Raw genomic sequence first — 20556 nt, forward strand, 5'->3', positions numbered from 1 at the left:
TTTTTATAGTCGATGCATATTTTATTGTAATAGACTGTACATAATTTATATATACAATATACACTTAAGCATGCAAGCAAAAAGCCAAAACCTCGTAAATCCACCCCCAGCTTAGAAACACACCAAGATTAATCACCTCATCTCACATTTCACCAACATTATTACTACCCATCTCTTTATATGTACATACTGTTGCTCATTATCAGTACAGAACTATAAAAAAAAAGAAATCTAAAAGAAAATACCAAAAACAACTGAGGATATATCTAAGCATGCCCAGATGTGATACATCCTTGCTTTATCAAGTAAAAACAAAAGTAATTAACTCGCAGTCTTCTTTAAATATGATCTTGCTCATGATCTTAACCAGAAACGAATTTTGGAGCAATAACCTTCGAGTAAGCACAATATATACTTATTTTTGTAAAGAATTGAGCTCATCAGTTTAGTTTAGCGGCAGCAAAAATTAATCTGATACGATAACTTGAGTTTTAAACTAGTTTAGAATTAGTTTAAAAAAGTTTAGACCATAGATGGATCAATCCGTCTATTCTAGTTAATGATTAAATTATGTTCGTGTTTATTATCTTAACTTATTTATCCTACTTCTTCGCCTCCTAGCAGTTTTAGAGAATAGCATATAGTCATTGAAATAGAAGTGCTAAAAATAAAATCAAATATCAACCAACTCTAGTAGAGTTGGTAGGTACCTTGCTCATGACCAAGGAGGACAATATTGTGGAGAAATTGTTTGGTGGTTTGTAGTTTGGTGGCTTGGCTCGATTCGGTTGATGACTCGGCAGTGCGGTTAGCTTGAAAGAACAGCTTGGCAATGCAACGACTTGGAGCAGGTCTTGACGGCGTTTGATTCGAAGCAATTGTTCGGCGACGCATATGGCTTGAAGCTTATACTAGACGACTAAAAGCTCGGTGGGGCTTAAAGTGTATCTGTATCTAGAGAGGGTTAGCCATTTGTCCAGCCCATATCTAGCCTTCGAGCTCATGAATAAAAAAAATTAAAAAATAAAATCAAATAGATATTAATTAACTGAGATAAAAAAAATCATAATAAATACAATTTCTTCATATTTTCTTTATTTAGGATTAAAAAATAGCATGGATTTGGATCATAAATGCAAAAAGAAGAAGGTTGGAAATGTAATTTTCCTTAAGGAAAAAAAAAAAAAAAGATGCTGTAAAGTTTGGGATTCGCATGTTCGAATCGTGTCGCTACGATACACTCCCCACGTGTCTCCTCCTCCCTCTCCCTTCTTTCTCCTCCTTCTCCCGAGCATTGCGAACGAGGGAGATCGGAGAGATGGATTTCGAAGGAGATGGGAAAGAACCGGGCTGGCGAAGGTGGGTGCTCCCCGCAGCCAAGAAGGCCGCGATCGCCGGCGCCGCCGTCGCCGCCGCCCCCGTGGTCCTCCCTCCGGCGCTCCTCCTCTCGGCCGTCGGCATCGCCTTCTCCCTCCCCTTCGGCGCCTACCTCGCCGGCGTCGCCTGCACCGACAAGCTCATGGCTTCCCTCCTCCCCCTCCCTCCCCAAACCCTAGGCGACAGAGGGCGAGAAGAAGAGGAGACGAGATCGAGCTTCTACCGCTCGATCGGGGCGGAGGCCGAGCTCAGCGAGTTGGGATCGGAGTACGCGTCCGCGTTGGAGGATCGCTCGTCAACAGACGAAGACGACAAAGAGGTATTTTGTTTTCACCCCCAAAAAATTATATATTTTAGATCTTAAATATTACCAAATTTTTTTTGTTTATTTTCTCCTTGTAATTTCTTTCTTCATGTGCTTCTATTGATTCATTTCACATTTATATATTCTCATCCAAATCGAACTAATTTGGTTGCCAATTTTATTTTATTATTTATCCAGAAAAGTGGATAATATATTATATATATATATATCCATTGCAAATGTGACTATTATAATATATATATTTAGGGAAATTTATAAAAAAAAACACCGTACCTTTTCCTCGTTCACACTGTAAGATAATTATCATTCTAGTGAGCATTTTGCTTTTAATGCCTCTTTTTCAAATAAGTACTATATAGATAGGTTAAATTAAAAGATATATGCAAACCAATATTAATAGTGTTGAATGAGTATGTAATATTAAGATAAAAATAAATGGATTTTACGTAATTGCAAATTTTAAGTATCAGTGATAGGCACTACATTCCTCAAAATATTATATGGGTTAATTACGCTGATTGAATTATATCTGATTTTTATGAAAATTTCTTAAACTTTTTTAGGTTACGATGTATCCCGCTGAATTTTAGAAAAATTTTAATGTCACACTTTTGTTAGTGTGCTATGAGAAAAATTAGGTGAGTCAACTTACGTAGCAGTCATATTTTTCTAAAATAGCCTAGATGCCCTTGTTATATATTTCAACCAAATTAATAGAGATTAAAATACAACTATATTGTAACCCTAGATTAGGATAATTAATTAGGATAAGTAAAGTGGATTTAAATAAAGCTTTTTGTCCTCCCCTTCTCCTGCCTCATTGTCGGAAGTAGCGGCGAGGAGCTTCCACCTACGATGGTGGCCATGGGCAGTGAGAGTGAGGGCAGCCAAAGTCAAGGGCAGTGAGGGCGAGGGTGGCCAAGGACAGCGGTGCAGCCATGGGCAAGGTCACACTCCGTAGACGACTTGAATTAGGCAATAGATGAGGGTGGCCAAGGAGGGTGATGAGGACGACGACACAAAGCGAGGAGGTCATTCACGGTGGAGAACTCGGATCATATAATGGAGGAGGGTCTTCCATGCTTGCGCTAAAAGAGAAGGAGAGGAGGAGCAGTGATGGTGGGGGAGAGGGAGGGAGGCGTGAATCTCGAGAGAATGACAGTAGGGAAGGAGTGTGGAGAAAGGAAGAAGGTTAAGTTGAGGGTAATTATGTATTTTATTTTAATTTAATAATTAATAATGTGATATATTTATTCAGGGTATAATAGTTATTAGTTGTATTTTGTCACTGCAGTATGTAATTTTGTTTAGATCCAAAGTTCAGGGGAGACATTTTAACCCAAAAAAGTTTAAAGGGTCTTCGTGAAAATCGAGTATAGTACGGAGGGGTGTCAATGTAATTAATCCATAATATAATTGCCACCGTAATAAGTCAAACTCTTTCGAAAATATCATTCAATATTATTCCAATGGTTAGATTTAATTAATCAATGTTAAAGATATACTTAGATCAACAAAAGACTATAAATTGCCTAAAATGGTTCTAAAGCTACCTAATACTATCTAATATAATACTATTTGATAATAAAATTTTACACAAATATTTTAAAAAAAGGAGTATTTTAGCGTTTAAATATGTTTATTAGTTTTAACAACAATATTTTAGGAATGATAATTTTGAAAGAGAAGATTTCAGTGGTAATTGTGATATTTTAAAAGCTCTAGTGCTAATTACCTGAAAAACTCAGAATAAAAGGGTAACCGTGTTTTATGATCAAATGAAGAGCATCTTATTTTTGTTTTAAAAAGAAAAAAAATACTTATGTTTTTAAGGTATTAAAATTAAAATGTAGGAATCTAATGAGAAATAATTCATAAGATATTAATATGGTGTAAATAATAATAAAGATAAACAGTAGTGCTGTTTTTTTGATAACTTTTCTAATGTTTACTATCTTACAAAGCCAAACAATGAAATCAAATCTAATCCTGTGCCAATTTTGCCCAGGTATTATACAGCGAGGAGAAGATATGGCAACAGATCGAGTCACTCCGAATTGTAGTGGGTTACAAAGATACTGTACACTCTTCCTGTGTAGAAGAGCTCAGAGCTCTCCTCCTCTTCACTGGAGTTGAACCACCCCCCTCTTTTAAGGACTCCTCGGATCTAGTCGAGGTAAGCAATACACTTAGCTTCTTGAAGTCTTTAGTTGGTGTTAAATGAGTTAGCTAATTATATGATAAATTTGCTTCTGGATTCATGGATGTATAATAATGTTCATGGCTAATGTGAAATGTATCAAATTGTACTTTATTTGAGTTATTTATTTATTTTTTTTGCATGCAGACCCTTGAAAGTCTCTTATTTAATTGTATATTAAATATAAGGGTGCTTCCTTTTTTTTTTTAAACAGTTAAATTGATGAACTCCTATAAGACAAAGAGAAGAGTTTAAGGTCTTGTTTGATTTTAGGCTAAGTATTGAATTTGATTAGTTAATCTTAATTTTTTTTAAGAATAAACTTAAGTAGATGTTAAAAAAATAAAAAATATATTTAATTACTAAATCACGTTAGAGGTCCAGGATAAGTTTTCAGGATATTTATTTTATTATTATAGAGTTACACAGTATGTCAATGGGACAGCTACTTATAATACAAAATTGCTGTCTAATGTTCATAAAAGCTATGCAACGGCAAGAGAATAATAAAGTATTCTACTTGTTATCCACAAAATTGCCACCTTTTCGCAGCTCCTCTGGCATGGGAACATCCGCACCGCTACTCCTCCAATTAACACGGCGCCTCGATATACGCGCACTGCTCCTCCTCCTTACAGTCCCAGGTCAAGCTTAGGAGTTCGTCGGGTTTGTCGACCAGAGGGCATTTCGCCGAACGACTCGAGTGCGCATGCGCGAGGTCGCCACCGTAACCCACGTCCAATGGCGCGTTGACAAATTCCATGAACGAATCCATATCGAACGACGGACCCAGGAAGTCGGCCGGATCGAAGTCCGTGTCTGCCATCACCTCGTCTCCTCCACCGACCCCGTCATCGAATAGAGGGGCGTCGCTCAGCATCTCGTACACCATGAGCCGCGCCCTCACCTCGTCGAGCTTCGCCTCGACGTGTCCCGCCAGGCCGCTGGCGTCGTCCGGCGGCGGCGCCCGCGAGGTCTGCGACTCCGCCGCCTCGGGCAGCGCGAGCTGTTGGACATCATTGCGGCGGCCGAGGCGCTCCAGGATGCGGCGCGCGTCGGCGGGCCACGCTTCGGCGGCGCCGCCGCCGCGGGGGAGGAGGATGACGGCGACGTCGACGTCGCAGAGGACGGAGAGCTCGAAGGCTTTCCTGTGTAGGCTTTGCTTCCTCTTACGGTAAGAGACGGAGCGGCGGCGGCGGTCGTCGATGAACTTGATCTGGGACCTGCGGTAACCCATGTGAGCGAGAGAGTGAAGCTTGCCGGAAAAATCGGCGCATTATGCGCGTAGATATAGGATTTAATCCGAGAGTAACTCGAGTCTCATAGAACACGAGTTGGATCAGGATTGGGGTGGGAGTTAGGGTTTAGGGTTTGGACTTGGACGAGGGGAGAAGAAGACTGCTGACTTACCATAAAATTGACACCATTATGGTGTGGTGTGTTTGATTGGCTGATACAGGAAGTAAATATAATCTAGAGAAATTTAGGGATAATTATATTAGAGAAATTATACTTTACATACATGTGGTTAGGTTAAAATTTGAAGTGCCCTCCTAAACTTCATTTGGTGTCATTTAAAACCCTTTCATAGTTCCTAATGTCTAATTGATATTGATTTCAAAATTTAAATAACTTAATACTTTAAAAATATAAAAATTTAGGAAAATTTTATAAAAGTTATTTTTTTGGATTCTGTGACTTTTAAATATAAGTTATTCATTAATCAACTAAGTTGGAGTATACTAAAATTTTGACATAAGTTGCAAAGTCAACGCTTTCATTTTTGGAAGGTATTGGAGTATACTAGACATGCAAATTGAATCGGTTAGTCTAAAATCTCAGAATTCTAATTTATATATAACTGTTCGACATACATTGGTTTAAATAAAAAATCAAATCATCTTACAACTTAGAGTTTGAATCTTTTTTTGCAAATCTTTTAGTGTTGTGGTTCTTTTCTTTCAATTTTCCTACCATTTTATTTTGAACGTTGAAACTCTTTCAAAATGAGAATGTAAAAGGTAAAACGGTTAAATCCTTGTACAGAATATTACTTTCACCGTTTACTTTTGGATTGAAAAATTAATGGTTGCACATATGTTAGAAGTAGAATTAAGTGACATAACTGAAATTAGGGTGGAATTTTTTTTATTTTATTTTTATTTTTTTATACTTTTGGTCTAACCATGAGGTATAAAATGTAAAATTAGATTTTAGATCCATATTTATTTTCTGTCACACTTTGAGCTCCTCAAATGTAAAAATTTTCAAATGCTTTTTTCGATAGTTGTCCGTTTAATTTTTATTTAGATAAAAGAAAGCCAATTACAATTGAGAAAAAAATAATTTATATAGTGTTTTCAGTAACCAAACATCTTTTTACTTCTTATTTATCCTTAACGAAGTTCGATCACTAATAAATAAAATAAAAGATATTAATATTAATTTATTGATTCTAATTTTATTCTTAACGTGTATAATATAATACTGGTCGTAGTTTATATGAGAAATATACGAGCAAAATATTAATCACTTACTTAATTGTTACTAAGTACTGTAATTAATTTTTATTTACTGTTTTACTAATATCTTTCTTATATGAATATTGGTCGGTACTTTTTAATTTAACTATTTTAGTGACTTAAAATTTATTGAAAGATGACGGCTTAAAATAATGAATTTATTAGAATTTGACTATTTAAGTTGTCATCTTCTAAGGAATTTTAAGCATACTAAATAATCGAATTGAAAGATACTGGTAAAATATGAAGCTGTAGATGACTAAATAATCTTTTTAACGTATATAAAATAATATTGATATGAGAAAAATATGAGCAAAATAGTTAACAAAATTAATTATGTTATTTATTGATGCATTACATAAGTGATCAATGTATTATATATGGATTACGTTATTACTTTAAGCTGGTCAAATGTAAATATATTCATAAGAGATAAAATTGTAGATGACTGAATAAGCTTTGTAACGCGTATAAAATAATAGCGATAAGAATTCATACAAAAAAGATATTAGCAAAAGAGTGAGTGAAAGTGAATTCCATTATCAAATGACCGAATTTGAATTTTAAACTCCCAAAATTATCAAATTCAAATATACTCGTGAGATATGAAGTTATAGAGAAATGAATGAACTTTTCGATGCATATAGATTAATATTGATTGGTGTTCATATAATAAAGATACAATAAAACAGTGAATAAAAGTGAATTATGTTATGCAGTAACGAATTGCGTAAGCGATCAATGGACTATATTATTTCTCAACGTATTATGTTACTATAAGCTATCATCTTTCAATAAATTTAAGCCTCAGAAATAGTAAAATTTGATGATATTTGTGAGAGATAATCTTTTAAAGAATTGAATAGGTTTACTAATTGGTGTTCATATGAGAAATATATTAGCAAAAGAGTGAATAAAAATTAATTCTAGTATTAAAATGATTGAAGTGGAATTTTAAGTTTCCGAAATGATAGAACTCAAAGATACTTATTGTGCTATATGAAGTTGTAGAAGACTTAATAAGCTTTTCAAGACATATAAAATAATATTAATCAAAGTTCATATGAGAAAGATATAAGCAAAACAGTAAGTAAAAGATTGAATAAAAGTTAATTTTGTTATTAATAGCAGCTTATTTCAACTTAAGAAAAGACCGAGTAGTATGCTTATGAGCTTATATATAATTTTTAAAGATAATAATGACAAATTGATTTGGATAGAGAAAGAAGAAGAAGAAGAAGAAGAAATACATTCCGGACCTTCTTCTTCTATTATTTTTTTTCCTATTTCCATTCTATTTAATTTGTATAGAGAAACACTTGGTGAATTCGGATAATATAGTTATTTCATTCTCTCATATTTATATTTTTTTTAAAGGTAAGACAAAGACAAATCGATCGACCAAAACATAAAAAGAGTAGAACTTGCAATATGAAACATATCTTTGATTCATGAGATGAAAAGTCTAACACAGGATATCTAATTTTGTAATTTAGCCTGCTAAAGCTTTAGCTGAAAATATATACCAATTTAAATATTACTGACAGAATCAAAGTATCCTACCTGACAGAGGTAAGTTAAAAGCGGAGTAATCTACATCACACTCAGAAGTCAAAACTGTTGAACATTAGCTTGCTTTCCCTTCCCATTCTCATTCTCTGCAATGTCCATTATGTCTTCCTCTTCTTCTCCTATCTCCAGGTCAAGATTTGAGACCCTCCTCAAGCTTTTGAGGGGAGAACAAAGGAAGGCTAACAGCCTTTTTGAAACAAAAGACATGGATCCAGCAGTAGTGACCACATGACATGAGGGACTTCATTGCTTTTGCCAAAGCATTAGTAAAAGCAATGAGAGAGTTGATGTCAAGAAAAAGATAGCAGTCTGTCTACTTCATGGGCTAGAATGACCACAAAAGCATTAAAAGGCTGTTGCTTTAGTAACGACACAAAGATTGCTCCACTGTTTTTGCTACTTTTTAAGTGCTTGTCGTGATCATTTTTCTTTTAATCTCTTCTTTCCATGGTGGATGGATGGATCATCGTTAGATTCTTTCTTCACCTGATATGACAAACGTAGTCGTGTTCATGATGTTTACTATTTACTACGTCATTGATTAATAATTTTAGTCTTCTTTTTTGGGCCAAATTGGTAGAACTGCTGACTGGAAGAAAAACCACTGACTGAAATTGCCATGTTCAAGGTTGTTTCTATGGAAGTCTAAAAATTGTTAAGAAAATTTCTAAATCATAGACATGAAAGTTTTTTATGATTTACTTTGTTGTTTAGCTATTCATATTTAAGATATAGTTGAATCAGAAAATGATTTGTATAGTAATTTTTCGTGTGAAATTTGATAAATTTTTAGGTGTTTCAAAGACGGAGCAAGTTACTTATATTTAAAATTTGATGCCCTAGTTAACGATTTGTAATTTATCAAGTTTTATACTTGAGTTGACTTTTAAAGTGAATTAGATGTATGATAAAAATATTTTACAAATTTAAATACTCATTAATAATTGCATAATTTTGTTTTTTGCTTTTGAAAAAATACAGAAAAGTTTTATTGATTAACTGTCACGATTATAAAGAGCGCTGCTAACATCAATAGCCAAAAGAGTAATCAGCGAGGAAGAGTAACACTCATTCTCACGTGACACTAAATCTCATATTTTTACTGTAATTTATGAGTCGGTTCGCAAACTTATTAGCCTCACGATAGATATGGTAAATAAACATAAAAAAAGGATAAGTAGATTATAACTATTTATAATATTGATGAAAGATATGGACTACAGTGTATCATGCACTCTATTTATAATATTAATTAGGAGCTGAGAGTCAATTTCGATCTGAAGGTGAGTGATCCGACAATTCTGAATGCAAACCAAAGTCTTTAGAAAACCCCGAGCTTCGATAGCAAGTGCGCGGTTATATGAATATTTATTTTGTTGAGCAACTAGAGATTCCTACTTTATGTACCAATTAAATATTATCATTGTCTCTATATTCTTTGGAACATTCTAATTGTTATCATTTGGGAATTATATAAAAAATATCACATATTTTGTCTTTATTATCTTTTGCACTCTATGACATATGAATATTTATTTTTTTAATACCTTAAAATTGGACTGAATTAATTTTAACCTAATAACAACCGAGGGAATAAAAAATACTACTTAACTTTTGGAAATAAAATAATAAAATACTTATCATTTTACTTTAATATTTGATTCCCCTTTTATTTTTATGTTTTTTTAAAATACTTACTAAAGGGTATTAAAGTCATTTTGCTTCTATAGTTAACTGAATTTTTATTTTATTTTATAAAAAGCCATTATGTCAACTCTGTCTAACTTATGATAGATTAAAATTAAACTGAGCTAGGAAGTTACCATTTTATCCTTATATAAATTATTATTTGAAACAAAGTTTGCACTACCTAATACTATCGATTAGGAACCACAATGTTATTTTATTAAGGAGTCAAATTAATACTTAGAAGAATGTAATAGCAGTTGTGGTCTTATTAGAAGTTTTCAAGAGAATTGAGTAAAAAAGAACCCCTCTTTTTGTACATGAGAAATCAAGCTTTCTCTGTTATGATGAGAGTGAGATTATATCAAAGAGTTTTAAGCAAACCACTCAATTTTCCAATTGGACATTTATCCTAACTAAATTATGAGGACTAGCATAACAAATCTCATGAGCATTCTTTGTGATCTATGGTATTTAAAATGAGTCACAACTATTGTTAATCTTGATCAAAATCTGTGGCTATTGGCTAATAATAATAGTAAGAAGAATGAGGCTTGTTCTAGGATTGTTATCCTATTTTCCCTCCTACTTTCATCAGAAGAAGAAAAAGAAGAGGGAAAAAAAGAAAAAGAGAAGAAGAAAAGAAGAATAGCCTTTAATTATGCATGATTGATGCCATCCTACTAAAACAATAGCAAGCATGCTAATTACTGAAACCTTCTTCTATTTCCTCTCAGAGCCATGCTACTTTACATTATATATCTCACCACTGATTATATTGTAATTAAGCAAAAAAAGAAGAAAAAAGAAGAAGAAAAAGTACAAAATACAAAGACACACCAGCCTATAATCCTATAATACTTCACTAACTCTAGAGCTCCTTCAGGCAAATGCAATTGAGGCCTAAACACCCTGTCCAAAAATTCCACAGCAACTTCTTCTGCAATGCAATTGCAAAAGCTCCTATCAGAACTCTCAAACTTGATGCCATCTACTACAAATGGAGTACTAGTGATTGTTAATATACTTTACCTTCTTTGGTACTAATACACTTGTTGTTCTCTTTGGCATTTGATAGAGCAACTCAGGTGGCACCTTGTACAAGTCCTCATCTACTCTCTTGGGCTTCTTCTTCCCTTCTTCTCTTCTCACACCTCCCTTCTTCCCCTGCATTTAACAATCAACTCAAACAACATCAAAAATATGGAAAAAGAATAAATAAAGTCAAGCAAAAATGTAGTAGATTCTAGAGATTTTCAAACCTTTTTGTTATGGTAGTCTTGGTGTAGCTTGGTTGGCTTCACCACCTTGAAGAGGTCTTCACCTTCTCCTCCAAAGAAGATGGCGGCTGATTCAAAGTACTGGGTGATTGGAATCTCATCACAAAAGTTCCAACTCCCAAACGGTGGAATCTGCTGCCTCTTCTTCACCTCCTGCATCACAAAATCCCCCCCAAACTCCATCAAGAAAAGAATGCGAGAGAGAGAGAAAGAGAGAATGAGAGAAAGAAAAGGACCCAACAAAGTACTCAACCCCTCCTCCATCTACTTACCTCCATGATCTCTTTTAGCGCTTAGAATGGAATAATAGAAGGCTGGGGGAGTTGAGAGGATGAGGTTATAAAGAGAGGTCGATTGGTTTGCTCTCATGCCGATAAAGTAGTAAACTTTTGGTCAGTTATGCCCACGCCTGAGGGGCTAAAGTGAAAATTTAAAGTAGGGGGATGGGCCAGGACTCAGCAGAGATATGCTCCTTTTTTTTTTTTCTTTTTCTTTTTCTTTCAACTTTCCTCCTTCTCCTTCTTCTAGCCTGCACCAATGCTCAGATTTGGGCTCACGGGAGTACTTTTCGATCAAAAATTAAACTCTTCGATTAAATTTTTACTGTCGAGTTTCTTTAATGCCTTGTCGGGGTTTGACTTGACCCCACTCGATTGCGAGTGTTCTGGTTGTGGGACTCTCTGAACTCTGGAAGTAATACGCGCGCGTATGCAGTGTGGAAGATTTGGGTGTTAGAGAGAATGAGATACATCATACGTTGCATGTCTCAAGTAAACTTAATAAGCCAGCCGATTGGTTGTTTAGCAGAGATAAAAGCATGGGATATGAATGTATTCGGAAAGAAAGAACCCACTTTTACGTATTTTGACCACAGTGACGCTTAATGTAGCCGTGAGGAAAAAAGATGAAAAAGAGTAAAGAAGATTGAGATACATTCCATACACAAAAGGTCAAGAAAGGTAGGATAGTTTTTTTTCTTTTTCCTCTTCCTTGATAGGTTGTGAGCTTATAAGCTATTTATAAGTAGGGCCATAAGAAAAAGTCTGTGGGTTTGCGAGTTCGTGCTCACTCAAGTTCGGCTCAATTAGGCTCGTATATTTGTATAATTAGTTTAGAGCTATTAGATCTTAGATCTAACCAATAGTATAATGTACATAAATAAAACCCTAGCCTCTTCAATACCCCTCCCCACACTCTCTTAGCTGAAACTCATCTTCAGCACTCCAAGCTCCCATTAGTCATCGCCACTGTACATTTAAAAGGTATCTGTCATATTACTCCTTTCAAATTGTTGTATTTGGTTGTTCTCATAAATCTTCTCTTCTTAGCAAAACTTGATGCTTCTATAATTTCGCTTGAATGTTTTGGGCATAATAAAAGTTTGTAAGATTAAAAGGAGAGCCTATTCATCAACTATCACACATTGCTTTTCTAAAACTCTAGTTTCTGTTCAGAGATATTATTATTTTGATGTCTATCTTTTTAATTTTTTATAATTTCTGTACGAGCTGTAGAGCCGAGCTCAACCCTTATTAAGTTGGAGATGAGCTAAGGCGAGCTGAGCTTTTCTAGCTCGAATTAAGCTCAAGCTAGAAAAATCTACCTCTCAAGCCGAGTCGAGCATGAACCAGCTCTTACCCAAGCTTGACTCATGTACCTCCAAGGGTTAAAATGAGTCAAGCTTGATTAACTAAAGGTTTGATCAAGCTAAACTCAAAACTAATGAGCCCTAAAAGTCACGTTCAAGCTTGGCTTGGTAGATTCCTAACCGAGCCTAATTTGAGTTCAAGCGAAGCTCAAATTTGAAATGAGCCCAATTTAAGTATATTTCAAACTGAGTTCAATTCAAGCATAAGTTGTGCTCAAGTTTTAAAATAAGCTAATCCAAGCCCTAATAAAGCTAATCGGGTCAAGCTCGATAAGGATTAGATGAACTTAGATCAACACTAGGAGTATAAGAGATGATATAAACTATTAGGTTAAGATCTAACGGTCCCAAACTATTCATAACATCTATAAGGAAATATATAAACCGATTAAAGACTAAATCGAGCTTGAGCTAAGCCGAGCTAGAGTTGCTCTATAATTTTAGTTGCAGAGAGTTTGAACCCCTACTTTAATGATGGGTGCATTACCTTATTTTACTTAAGATTAGTTGCTTAGTGGTGAGCTTTTGAAAAGATAATTTCTTTACCACTTTATAGGAGGAGACTTTTACTTTTTATTTTTTTTCTTTTTGTTCTTGTTTCTTCCTCCTCATTCCAATCTTAGCACGCCCACAGGTTGCCCAGTGGGCTATTATTAGCACCTTTGCCCCCTTTTTCTTTTTGTTGGTTATATCCTTTGTGCAAAGAAGTGATCTCTTCTAGTAACCTAAAATAAAAGAACAATAAGATTTGATCATCCGCAGACAAGTACGCAGGAACTTCCTACGCCCGGCTATCATGGGCTGCCAAATACCCTCGCTGTAGGATATTCTTGCAGCCATTGATAACAACACTCTAAATTTCACATCTGAGCTATTTTCTCATTTTAAGAAAAAGATGCTCTCTGCCAGGTGTGAAATTATAGGATTGGACACAGCAAGGAGGGGGCCACCCTTCCAAGAATGCCGAAAAAGCTGACGTGGATGATGGGATTCGTGGCTGATCTAAACGAACTCAACGGTGACACTTTTATTGTATCCCGGGACTTTCCGGAAGTTTTTTTATCCATAGATAATAAGTTCGTAAGTTAATTATGAGTTAGATATTAGTGCCAATCCTGCTCAATGTATTAGATGCAACCAGTCAGAATTTAAACTACGTGGATATAATATTTTAATAAAAATTTAACAAATATAAATTTTAATTTTGTAAGAAAATTAAACCCCCTGAACTTTTTTTTAGCACCGAGAACTATAGAAATATCTTTTTTAACCCATTTTGTTATGATTTTATTATATATTTTCATAAATAAATTATCATGTGAGGATCACGTGATAATAATATGGCTAAAATATCCTTATATACACGTGACAACTTAAGATTGACTTTTATGATGACCCAAGTACCCTTAGATCTCTTCTTCTTCTTCTCTTCTTCTTCTTCTTCTTCTTCTTCTTCTTCTTCTTCTTCTTCTTCTTCCTCACCCTCTTATTCTCTTCTTTTGTTTCCTCCTCTTCCTCCTCTCTCATCGCTCTCATTGTCTTTGTCGCTACCTCTAGCACTGGCCAATACGTCGTCTCCCTCCACCTTGACACCCCTCCTCAACTCCTCCGCCTCGTTGCCAACATCGGCAACGACCTCGTCTAGTCTCGTTGCTCCCTTTCAACATCGTGTTACTTTGCTTCAAGAGCTTGGGTGTTCATAGAGGAGCATATTAGAGGGATCGTGCGTGGGTTGGAGAACAACGAGCATCGGTTCCTATGGGTGGTGAGGATGGCAGCCAACACGACCCGACTCTACAAGAGGCCAATCAAGCCGAACATAAACCAGGTCTTATCAGAGGGGTTCATGGAGACGATGTGTACTTCACATAGGCGGTCGATCATCTCGCCACCCTCGTCATCCCACTTGAAAGAGGAGGGAGAAGGGAAAGATCTTTTACATAGCTCTAGAGAAGGCAAGAGAAATAGGTGAGCGGCGACGCGTCGCCTCCCCCGATGTCCATTAATCACTCCAGTGCGCTGTGGTGCCTAGGGCCAGCAATGAGCTCTGACCACTCCATCACCTTCATTAGTGTCTTTAACTCTCTACTCCACTTATGAGGATCTATTACGAACTAAATCTGGACCGATCCGAATGTAAAAAAATTATGAAAATTTAAGTGGTGGTAACCTCATAAGACAGGGTTCTAATGGCTCTAGTTTTACATTAATCGAATGTCTAGATGAAAAGATATAATTAAAATAGTAAAGAAATATTAAAACATGACAGCAAGGTAATATCAGACGTTGCGACAGTTGTCGGAGGGTGATGGATGGCCAAGGATGGTGGTGGACGATCGTACAGTAGGGTGGCTCATGGTGGAGGTGGTGGTTATGGGTTTGAGATAGAATTTTAGTCTAAGATAAACTTAAGACTAAAATAATTTCTCAATACTTGGATGCTTTAATGAATAAACAAAGAAGCCCAGCCCCTCTATATATAGAGGTTGAGTACAATAATCATACTTGAACTTAGTCCTAAAGGCTTATACGACTCGGAGTAGGACCTATTTTAGAGGTTTATATGACTTAATTGAACTTATCTTAGTAACTTATGTGATTTAATTGAATTTGTCTTACTGACTTACATGACTTAACTAGACTTGTCTTAAGGGTTTACATAAGAGATAAATATAAATTAATTAAAAGATAAATAGACTCGATCCATTGAGCCCAATATTCTCATGATGTAATTCGATCTGACTCAGTTTGCATTAGGATCATCGCTTGTCATTAGACCTCTCACTCACTTGCATCTGCTCCCACCACTAAGTGTCTAGTGGTGACACATCTAGACGCTTGTAGGAAGAAGACCAAGGGATGCAGAAGTAGCACCATCACCGACTAAGGCACCGTCGAGGAGATTCGAGTGCGAATTCGGCCCCATGAAACACCTAACTAGAGAGGTTGAGTGGATCCTCATCGATCACGCTAAGGAGGTAGATATGATCATCGGGCAGGTCGGGCTAGATTTGGGTTAGGCTTTTCGGACCAATCGGGCTTAAGTATTTGTTCATGGCCCAACTCACCAATCACTCGGGTCGGGCCATGTTCTCGCCGACTAGAATAGTCTAGCCCGTTATCGCCCTTCGGCCCATGAGAGATCGAGCTAGCTGGGCTGGCCCGACCCACCAATCACTCGGTCCAACCCACCTTTTAGCTACTTTTAGAAATTTTTTATCGTTAGCTTATTTTTTTTAAAAAAATTAGTTCCTCCATTTAAAAATAATAATAATAAATTAAAAGTTTTAAAGGTGTGCTTAAAAAAAATGGTACAACACCAAAATTTTCGTTGGTTTCACTATAGCAGAACGGGCACGCTACTGTAGCAGAACGAGCAGGCTACTATAGCAAAACGGGCGGGCCTAGTTGCGGGCTGAATGGGCGGGCGAAACAGGCTAGCTGAACGAGCGGGCTTCTGGGCCGGGTCGGTGGGCAAAGGGCTGGCCCATGTCGCCCATGGGTAGTTCGGGCTCTGTTTGAGCTGGGCTTAGCCCGGTCCAAATTGGGTCGGGTCGGGCCAAGCACGGGCGAGCTGGGCCGTTTGATCAAGTCTACGATGAAGGACACCATCAAGCTCTTTGAGGGGAGAGGAATAAAAATTTTTGGGAGAAAGGGGATTAGGGTAGATGGCAATGTAGGAATTTCAAACAAAAATTAAAATATTTAATTTTAGCTCTGCCACGTAGCTATCCACCATAATAAGTGGAGGGGCGATTTGGTCAATTCATCGATTCTATTAATGGCATTAAGGGGTGGGGTATTTTTAATAGTTCACGATGTCAGTGTGTACAAAAAAAAAAATTAAGGGGGTCATTATGAAAATGAGTAATAGTTTAATGGGTGAAAAATAATTTATCTCTATATAATATTATATCAGAGCTAATTTTTATTTGATGCAATTCAAGGGAGTGTTAATGAGGCGAGCTTGATCGAGCTAATCGAGTATGATCAATTAATTTTGAGCCTTAAAAGTTAAGTTTAGACTTGCCTCTCGATATCAATCAAGCCGAGCTCACTTCGAGTCTAATTCGAGGTTGAGCTCAAATTTTAAAATGAACCCAAGTCAAGCCTATCCAAGTTGAGCTGACTTAAAGCCTAGTTCGAGCTCAAGCCCTAAACAAGTCCAATTCAAGTCTTAATCAAGCCAACCAGCTCAAGCTTGATTTAAGCTTGAATTGAATAAAGCTTTATTAGAATTGAAAGAACCGATTATATCCATGGATAAAAGATCATATGAACTATCAGATTAAGATCTCATGGTCCCAAATTATACACACATTTTCTCTGTGTAATAATGATATATACTCAATTCACAAGTATAGTCCAAAACTGAGAAAAAGAAATAATATTAACTTTCTTTTCTAAATTCTCTACAAAATTTACTTACAACAATATCAAGTCCAATGTTATTTATACTATAATAGTAGAGACTAAACATGCAACATGCATTTCGATAATAAATTTTACTCTATAAAAAAAAACTATCCTAATAATTAAATGGAACAATAAAACTAGAGTAATTAAGTTAAATTAGCCAAGAGTACCTTGCAAACTTTCTCTTGTGTTGTGTTTGCTCTTTTCAAAATTCTTCCAAAAGACATAAAAAATACAAATTAATTACTGATGATTATATCAATGAAACCATCTCTATCTAAGAATTTAATCAATCCACTAACTAGCTTGACGGAATAACCTTCATCTCCTCTCTTTTCAAGGCTTCTAAAGATAATATAAAAATTAATTCGAGATTTATTCAGTTTCAATCCTATTTTTATTGTTCAAGCTTGGCTCATTTTAAGTTTAAGTCAATGATGAGGTAAGTGTGAGTCGAGCTGTTAGATTATCTTGATATTCTTACCAATTGTACATTAGAACACTCCAAAAACTAGAGTTGTCAAACTGGGGGGGTAACTGAGCTGAGAATGTTAAAATCAAGTTTAAATTCAAAAAAAGGAAAAAAAAGAGTTGAAATGAATCAACTACATGTAATCCAAACTTATACTTGACCCTACATGCAACTTGGTTTGACTCTTTTGAGTAATAGATATAACTCCAGAAAGAAAAATGAACCGTTTGCTAGCTAAATGCAGTGTACTAAGAGGGGAGTTTTTTTTGTTTTTCTTTAAATATTTAAAATATTTGACTGGATGGCATCTAATAAGCAAGTAGCGGCCACACCACATGTGATAATAAGTACTAAGATAATGCATACATGGATGCATCCTCTTATTAGCTTAGCTGGTTTAGGAATATTTAACCATCTCCTACCAAATCCATCTCCATGGTCACACTCATAAAAATTCACAAGCATTAGCTTTGTCACATGCACTCACACACTCGAACTTTGGTCGTAAACATCTCGATCGCTCAGAGATTAAGTTTTTAAAATAGTTAGTGAGTTAACATATTGTGTTCCTTCTCTAGTAACTTAAAACTTTTATAATATCAAAGCAAAAGATACTGAAGTCTAATTCAACCTCTATCGAATGTTTATAAGTAACAAAAGCAAAAAAACAGTGGTTCTAACAAGAGTGATTAGTTAACATCTGATAGTACTTTGTTATATCAAAGATATACATTGAAGTAGCAAACTCTTTTTCCATCCATCATAAGAAACAAATATATAAATATATATATGTGTAGTATTCTAAGTTAATTAGGTAGTCCCCCATCCACCAATTCAATAAGAAGTCCCACCACCAATCTTTGTGGCCTCCAATGCCTCCCGTGACCATTGACGACAAATTACCACTCACGGGCTCCCCCCAACCTCACTGGTCTCCTCCTATATAAACCTCATCCAACTCTTCCCTCTTCTCCCACCACCACCACCACCACCACCACCACTGCCAAGATCGACTAACTCACAAAAAGGAAAAAGAAAAAGAAAAGAAAAGAAAAGAGAAAAAGAGAAATGGAGATGAAGCTCCAAGCTCTGGCCATGGCCGTTGTTGCACTCCTCCTAGTAGCGGATGGAGTGCATGGCATATGTAACATGAGCGACGACGGGCTGATGGCATGCAAGCCATGCATCACCATCAACAAGCCCGTCGACAAGCCGACCGACGCCTGCTGCTCGGCGCTTGCGAAAGCCGACCTGCAATGCCTGTGCAGGTACAAGAACTCCGGGCTGTTGCAGTACTTCGAGATCGATCCTGACCGAGCCATGCAGCTCCCGGCCAAATGCAACCTCACTCCACCTACCCAGTGTTAATGGATATGCATTGCATGCATAGAGGACTTAAATTTGGTGGAGTTGAACTGGGTTTAGGTTTTTTTTTTTCTTGTTAAGTAAGGGATGAGTTGATCGTCATCTCTAGTCTAGTTTCTATTTGGTCGTCATGATGATGAAGGTGTTTGTCGTGTTCCATCTCCTTAATTTGTGTGGGGAATTAGTGTGTGTCAATGTTGTGATTTGCTAGTAATGTAATGAAATGGATGTTTGTGCCTTTGTCTAATGGCATGATAAAAGACTTCAAATTTGCTGAAACTACTCATTTCAATCAACTCTAGTGCAATTCATCATTGCGGATCGAGAGTGGAGAGTGTATTTGGAGAGAAGAATAGGTCTAGTTAAATTATCCAAGCATAAAACATTAAAAAAAAAAATGGGCATAATTAACTTGCTTCTGTTGCTCCAGGACTATGATTGCTGTATGTATGGTCTTTTTATGGAGATAGAATTTGAATAAATTTTTGATCATGCATATCTTACACATAGAAATCCCGGAACTATTACCCATTTTTATATGAATACTATAATTTATTTTTCATAGAACATTTAAATCGTTAGTTATCCGCTAAAAGTATCATGTGACTATCACGTGATCAAGTCTAGGCATCACTAGGGATCATTTTGCCATTATATTAGAAAAAAGGAAGAGAAAAAGGATAAATAGTCATTCGATGTTTTTCATCCGTCACGAGGGGTGAGAGATATTAAATAGATAAGATCTACCAAAAAATGGCGATAGTTCAAAGGCAAGTCTTTGGGGTAATGGCAATAGAAAGCTCCTCTATTCTTTTTGATGCAATGGATACCTAACGAAGGCTTCTAGAGAGAATTTATTTGGAATTTCTGTTCATCAAAACTAATTAGAGGTTAGAGTTACGGGAGAAGCTGGTTTCAATAGGCTGCAATCCTACTAATAGAAGTTATCCATGAAGGTAAGGGACTTCTCATATTTAAACATACAATACCTTGTTTAAACAGAACTCCTAAACATAATTGAAATTAATTTAGAATAAGGATTAACTTAAGGGTCAATTATATTTTCCCCTCTACACTATGACCTAATATAACAAAAATGTAGCACAATATATATATATATATATCCTCATGCAATTAAGGGTGGAAATTGTGATATTTTGAATAGTTCAGTGGGTAGATTATGCACGTTTAGTGCGATATGATATTGAGTAGGTAAATATGTAATTAAGTAATTAACTGCTTAACGAAAAGGGGTTCCTCTTAAGAGAGCTTATGATTATCGAGCTGTTGTTTAGTTTGAGTTCAAATTGGTCCCTAAACTCGGTTAGGGATCCCTAACCATATTCATTAACGAAATACTACTTTTTTTTCTTAGCCAAATTTAAGAATAAGAGAGGAGAGAGAAAATATAAATAAGTATAAATTTAAAGTTTTTTCAAATTATAATTTTATCTTTGAAATGACTTTATTTAATTTTTACAAACTTAATAATAATATTTTGATACTGTGTATATTGACACATACTAAATTTTTCTTATTTTTTATGTCACATTACAATAATAATAACACTCCTATTTCAAATTCCCTCTCTATCTTCTATTTCCCTCCAAAAGAAAATTTAAAAATTTACTAAGTCCTAGCTTATAATATGATTACCAACTTTGCATGCTTCTAAGCCTACAAATAGTTGTAA

General features: G+C 35.7%; 4 protein-coding genes across 5 annotated transcripts; 2 read left to right on the top strand and 2 right to left on the bottom strand.

Annotated features, from left to right (window-relative positions):
- Nucleotides 1-1159: 1159 nt before the first annotated feature.
- Nucleotides 1160-8458, top strand: LOC140772203 (uncharacterized). 2 transcript variants are annotated; one of them, XM_073114146.1, is made up of 3 exons: nucleotides 1160-1696; nucleotides 3711-3878; nucleotides 8126-8458. In XM_073114146.1, exons 1-3 carry the CDS (start codon nucleotides 1214-1216, stop codon nucleotides 8135-8137), a joined length of 663 nt encoding a protein of 220 aa, XP_072970247.1. In that variant the 5' UTR covers nucleotides 1160-1213; the 3' UTR covers nucleotides 8138-8458. The 2 variants fall into 2 exon arrangements, with proteins under 2 accessions (XP_072970247.1, XP_072970246.1); XM_073114145.1 differs by lacking the exon at nucleotides 8126-8458 and having other exon boundaries at nucleotides 1161-1696; nucleotides 3711-4074.
- On the bottom strand, nucleotides 4461-5300 carry LOC140772204 (uncharacterized). The gene has a single exon (XM_073114148.1). The coding sequence runs from the start codon at nucleotides 5137-5139 to the stop codon at nucleotides 4495-4497; it is 645 nt and encodes a 214-aa protein (XP_072970249.1). The 5' UTR covers nucleotides 5140-5300; the 3' UTR covers nucleotides 4461-4494.
- Nucleotides 8459-10389: 1931 nt separating the features above from the next.
- Nucleotides 10390-11386, bottom strand: LOC140772410 (uncharacterized). The gene is made up of 4 exons (XM_073114471.1): nucleotides 11235-11386; nucleotides 10945-11115; nucleotides 10715-10849; nucleotides 10390-10622 (listed from the first exon to the last, which is right to left on the bottom strand). The coding sequence occupies exons 1-4, from the start codon at nucleotides 11238-11240 to the stop codon at nucleotides 10554-10556; spliced, it is 381 nt and encodes a 126-aa protein (XP_072970572.1). The 5' UTR covers nucleotides 11241-11386; the 3' UTR covers nucleotides 10390-10553.
- Nucleotides 11387-18566: 7180 nt separating this feature from the next.
- Nucleotides 18567-18866, top strand: LOC140772047 (putative lipid-transfer protein DIR1). Its single transcript, XM_073113934.1, has one exon. The coding sequence runs from the start codon at nucleotides 18567-18569 to the stop codon at nucleotides 18864-18866; it is 300 nt and encodes a 99-aa protein (XP_072970035.1).
- The last annotated feature ends 1690 nt before the right edge of the window (nucleotides 18867-20556 follow it).

The sequence above is a fragment of the Typha angustifolia genome, chromosome 12 (genome assembly GCF_048772165.1).
Source record: "Typha angustifolia cultivar Huaian chromosome 12, ASM4877216v1, whole genome shotgun sequence".
Lineage (NCBI taxonomy): Eukaryota > Viridiplantae > Streptophyta > Magnoliopsida > Poales > Typhaceae > Typha > Typha angustifolia.

What these genes read in the sequence shown, in the direction of transcription:
- LOC140772203 (XM_073114145.1), top strand. Translation starts at nt 1,214, where the DNA reads ATGTTCGAATCGTGTCGCTACGATACACTCCCCACGTGTCTCCTCCTC. An exon ending in CAGACGAAGACGACAAAGAG is followed by an intron (nt 1,697 to 3,710) that starts GTATTTTGTTTT and finishes AATTTTGCCCAG; the next exon opens with GTATTATACAGCGAGGAGAA.
- LOC140772204 (XM_073114148.1), bottom strand. Translation starts at nt 5,139, where the DNA reads ATGGGTTACCGCAGGTCCCAGATCAAGTTCATCGACGACCGCCGCCGC.
- LOC140772410 (XM_073114471.1), bottom strand. An exon ending in AAGACTACCATAACAAAAAG is followed by an intron (nt 10,850 to 10,944) that starts GTTTGAAAATCT and finishes TGTTAAATGCAG; the next exon opens with GGGAAGAAGGGAGGTGTGAG. An exon ending in GTGTATTAGTACCAAAGAAG is followed by an intron (nt 10,623 to 10,714) that starts GTAAAGTATATT and finishes ATTGCATTGCAG; the next exon opens with AAGAAGTTGCTGTGGAATTT.
- LOC140772047 (XM_073113934.1), top strand. Translation starts at nt 18,567, where the DNA reads ATGGAGATGAAGCTCCAAGCTCTGGCCATGGCCGTTGTTGCACTCCTC.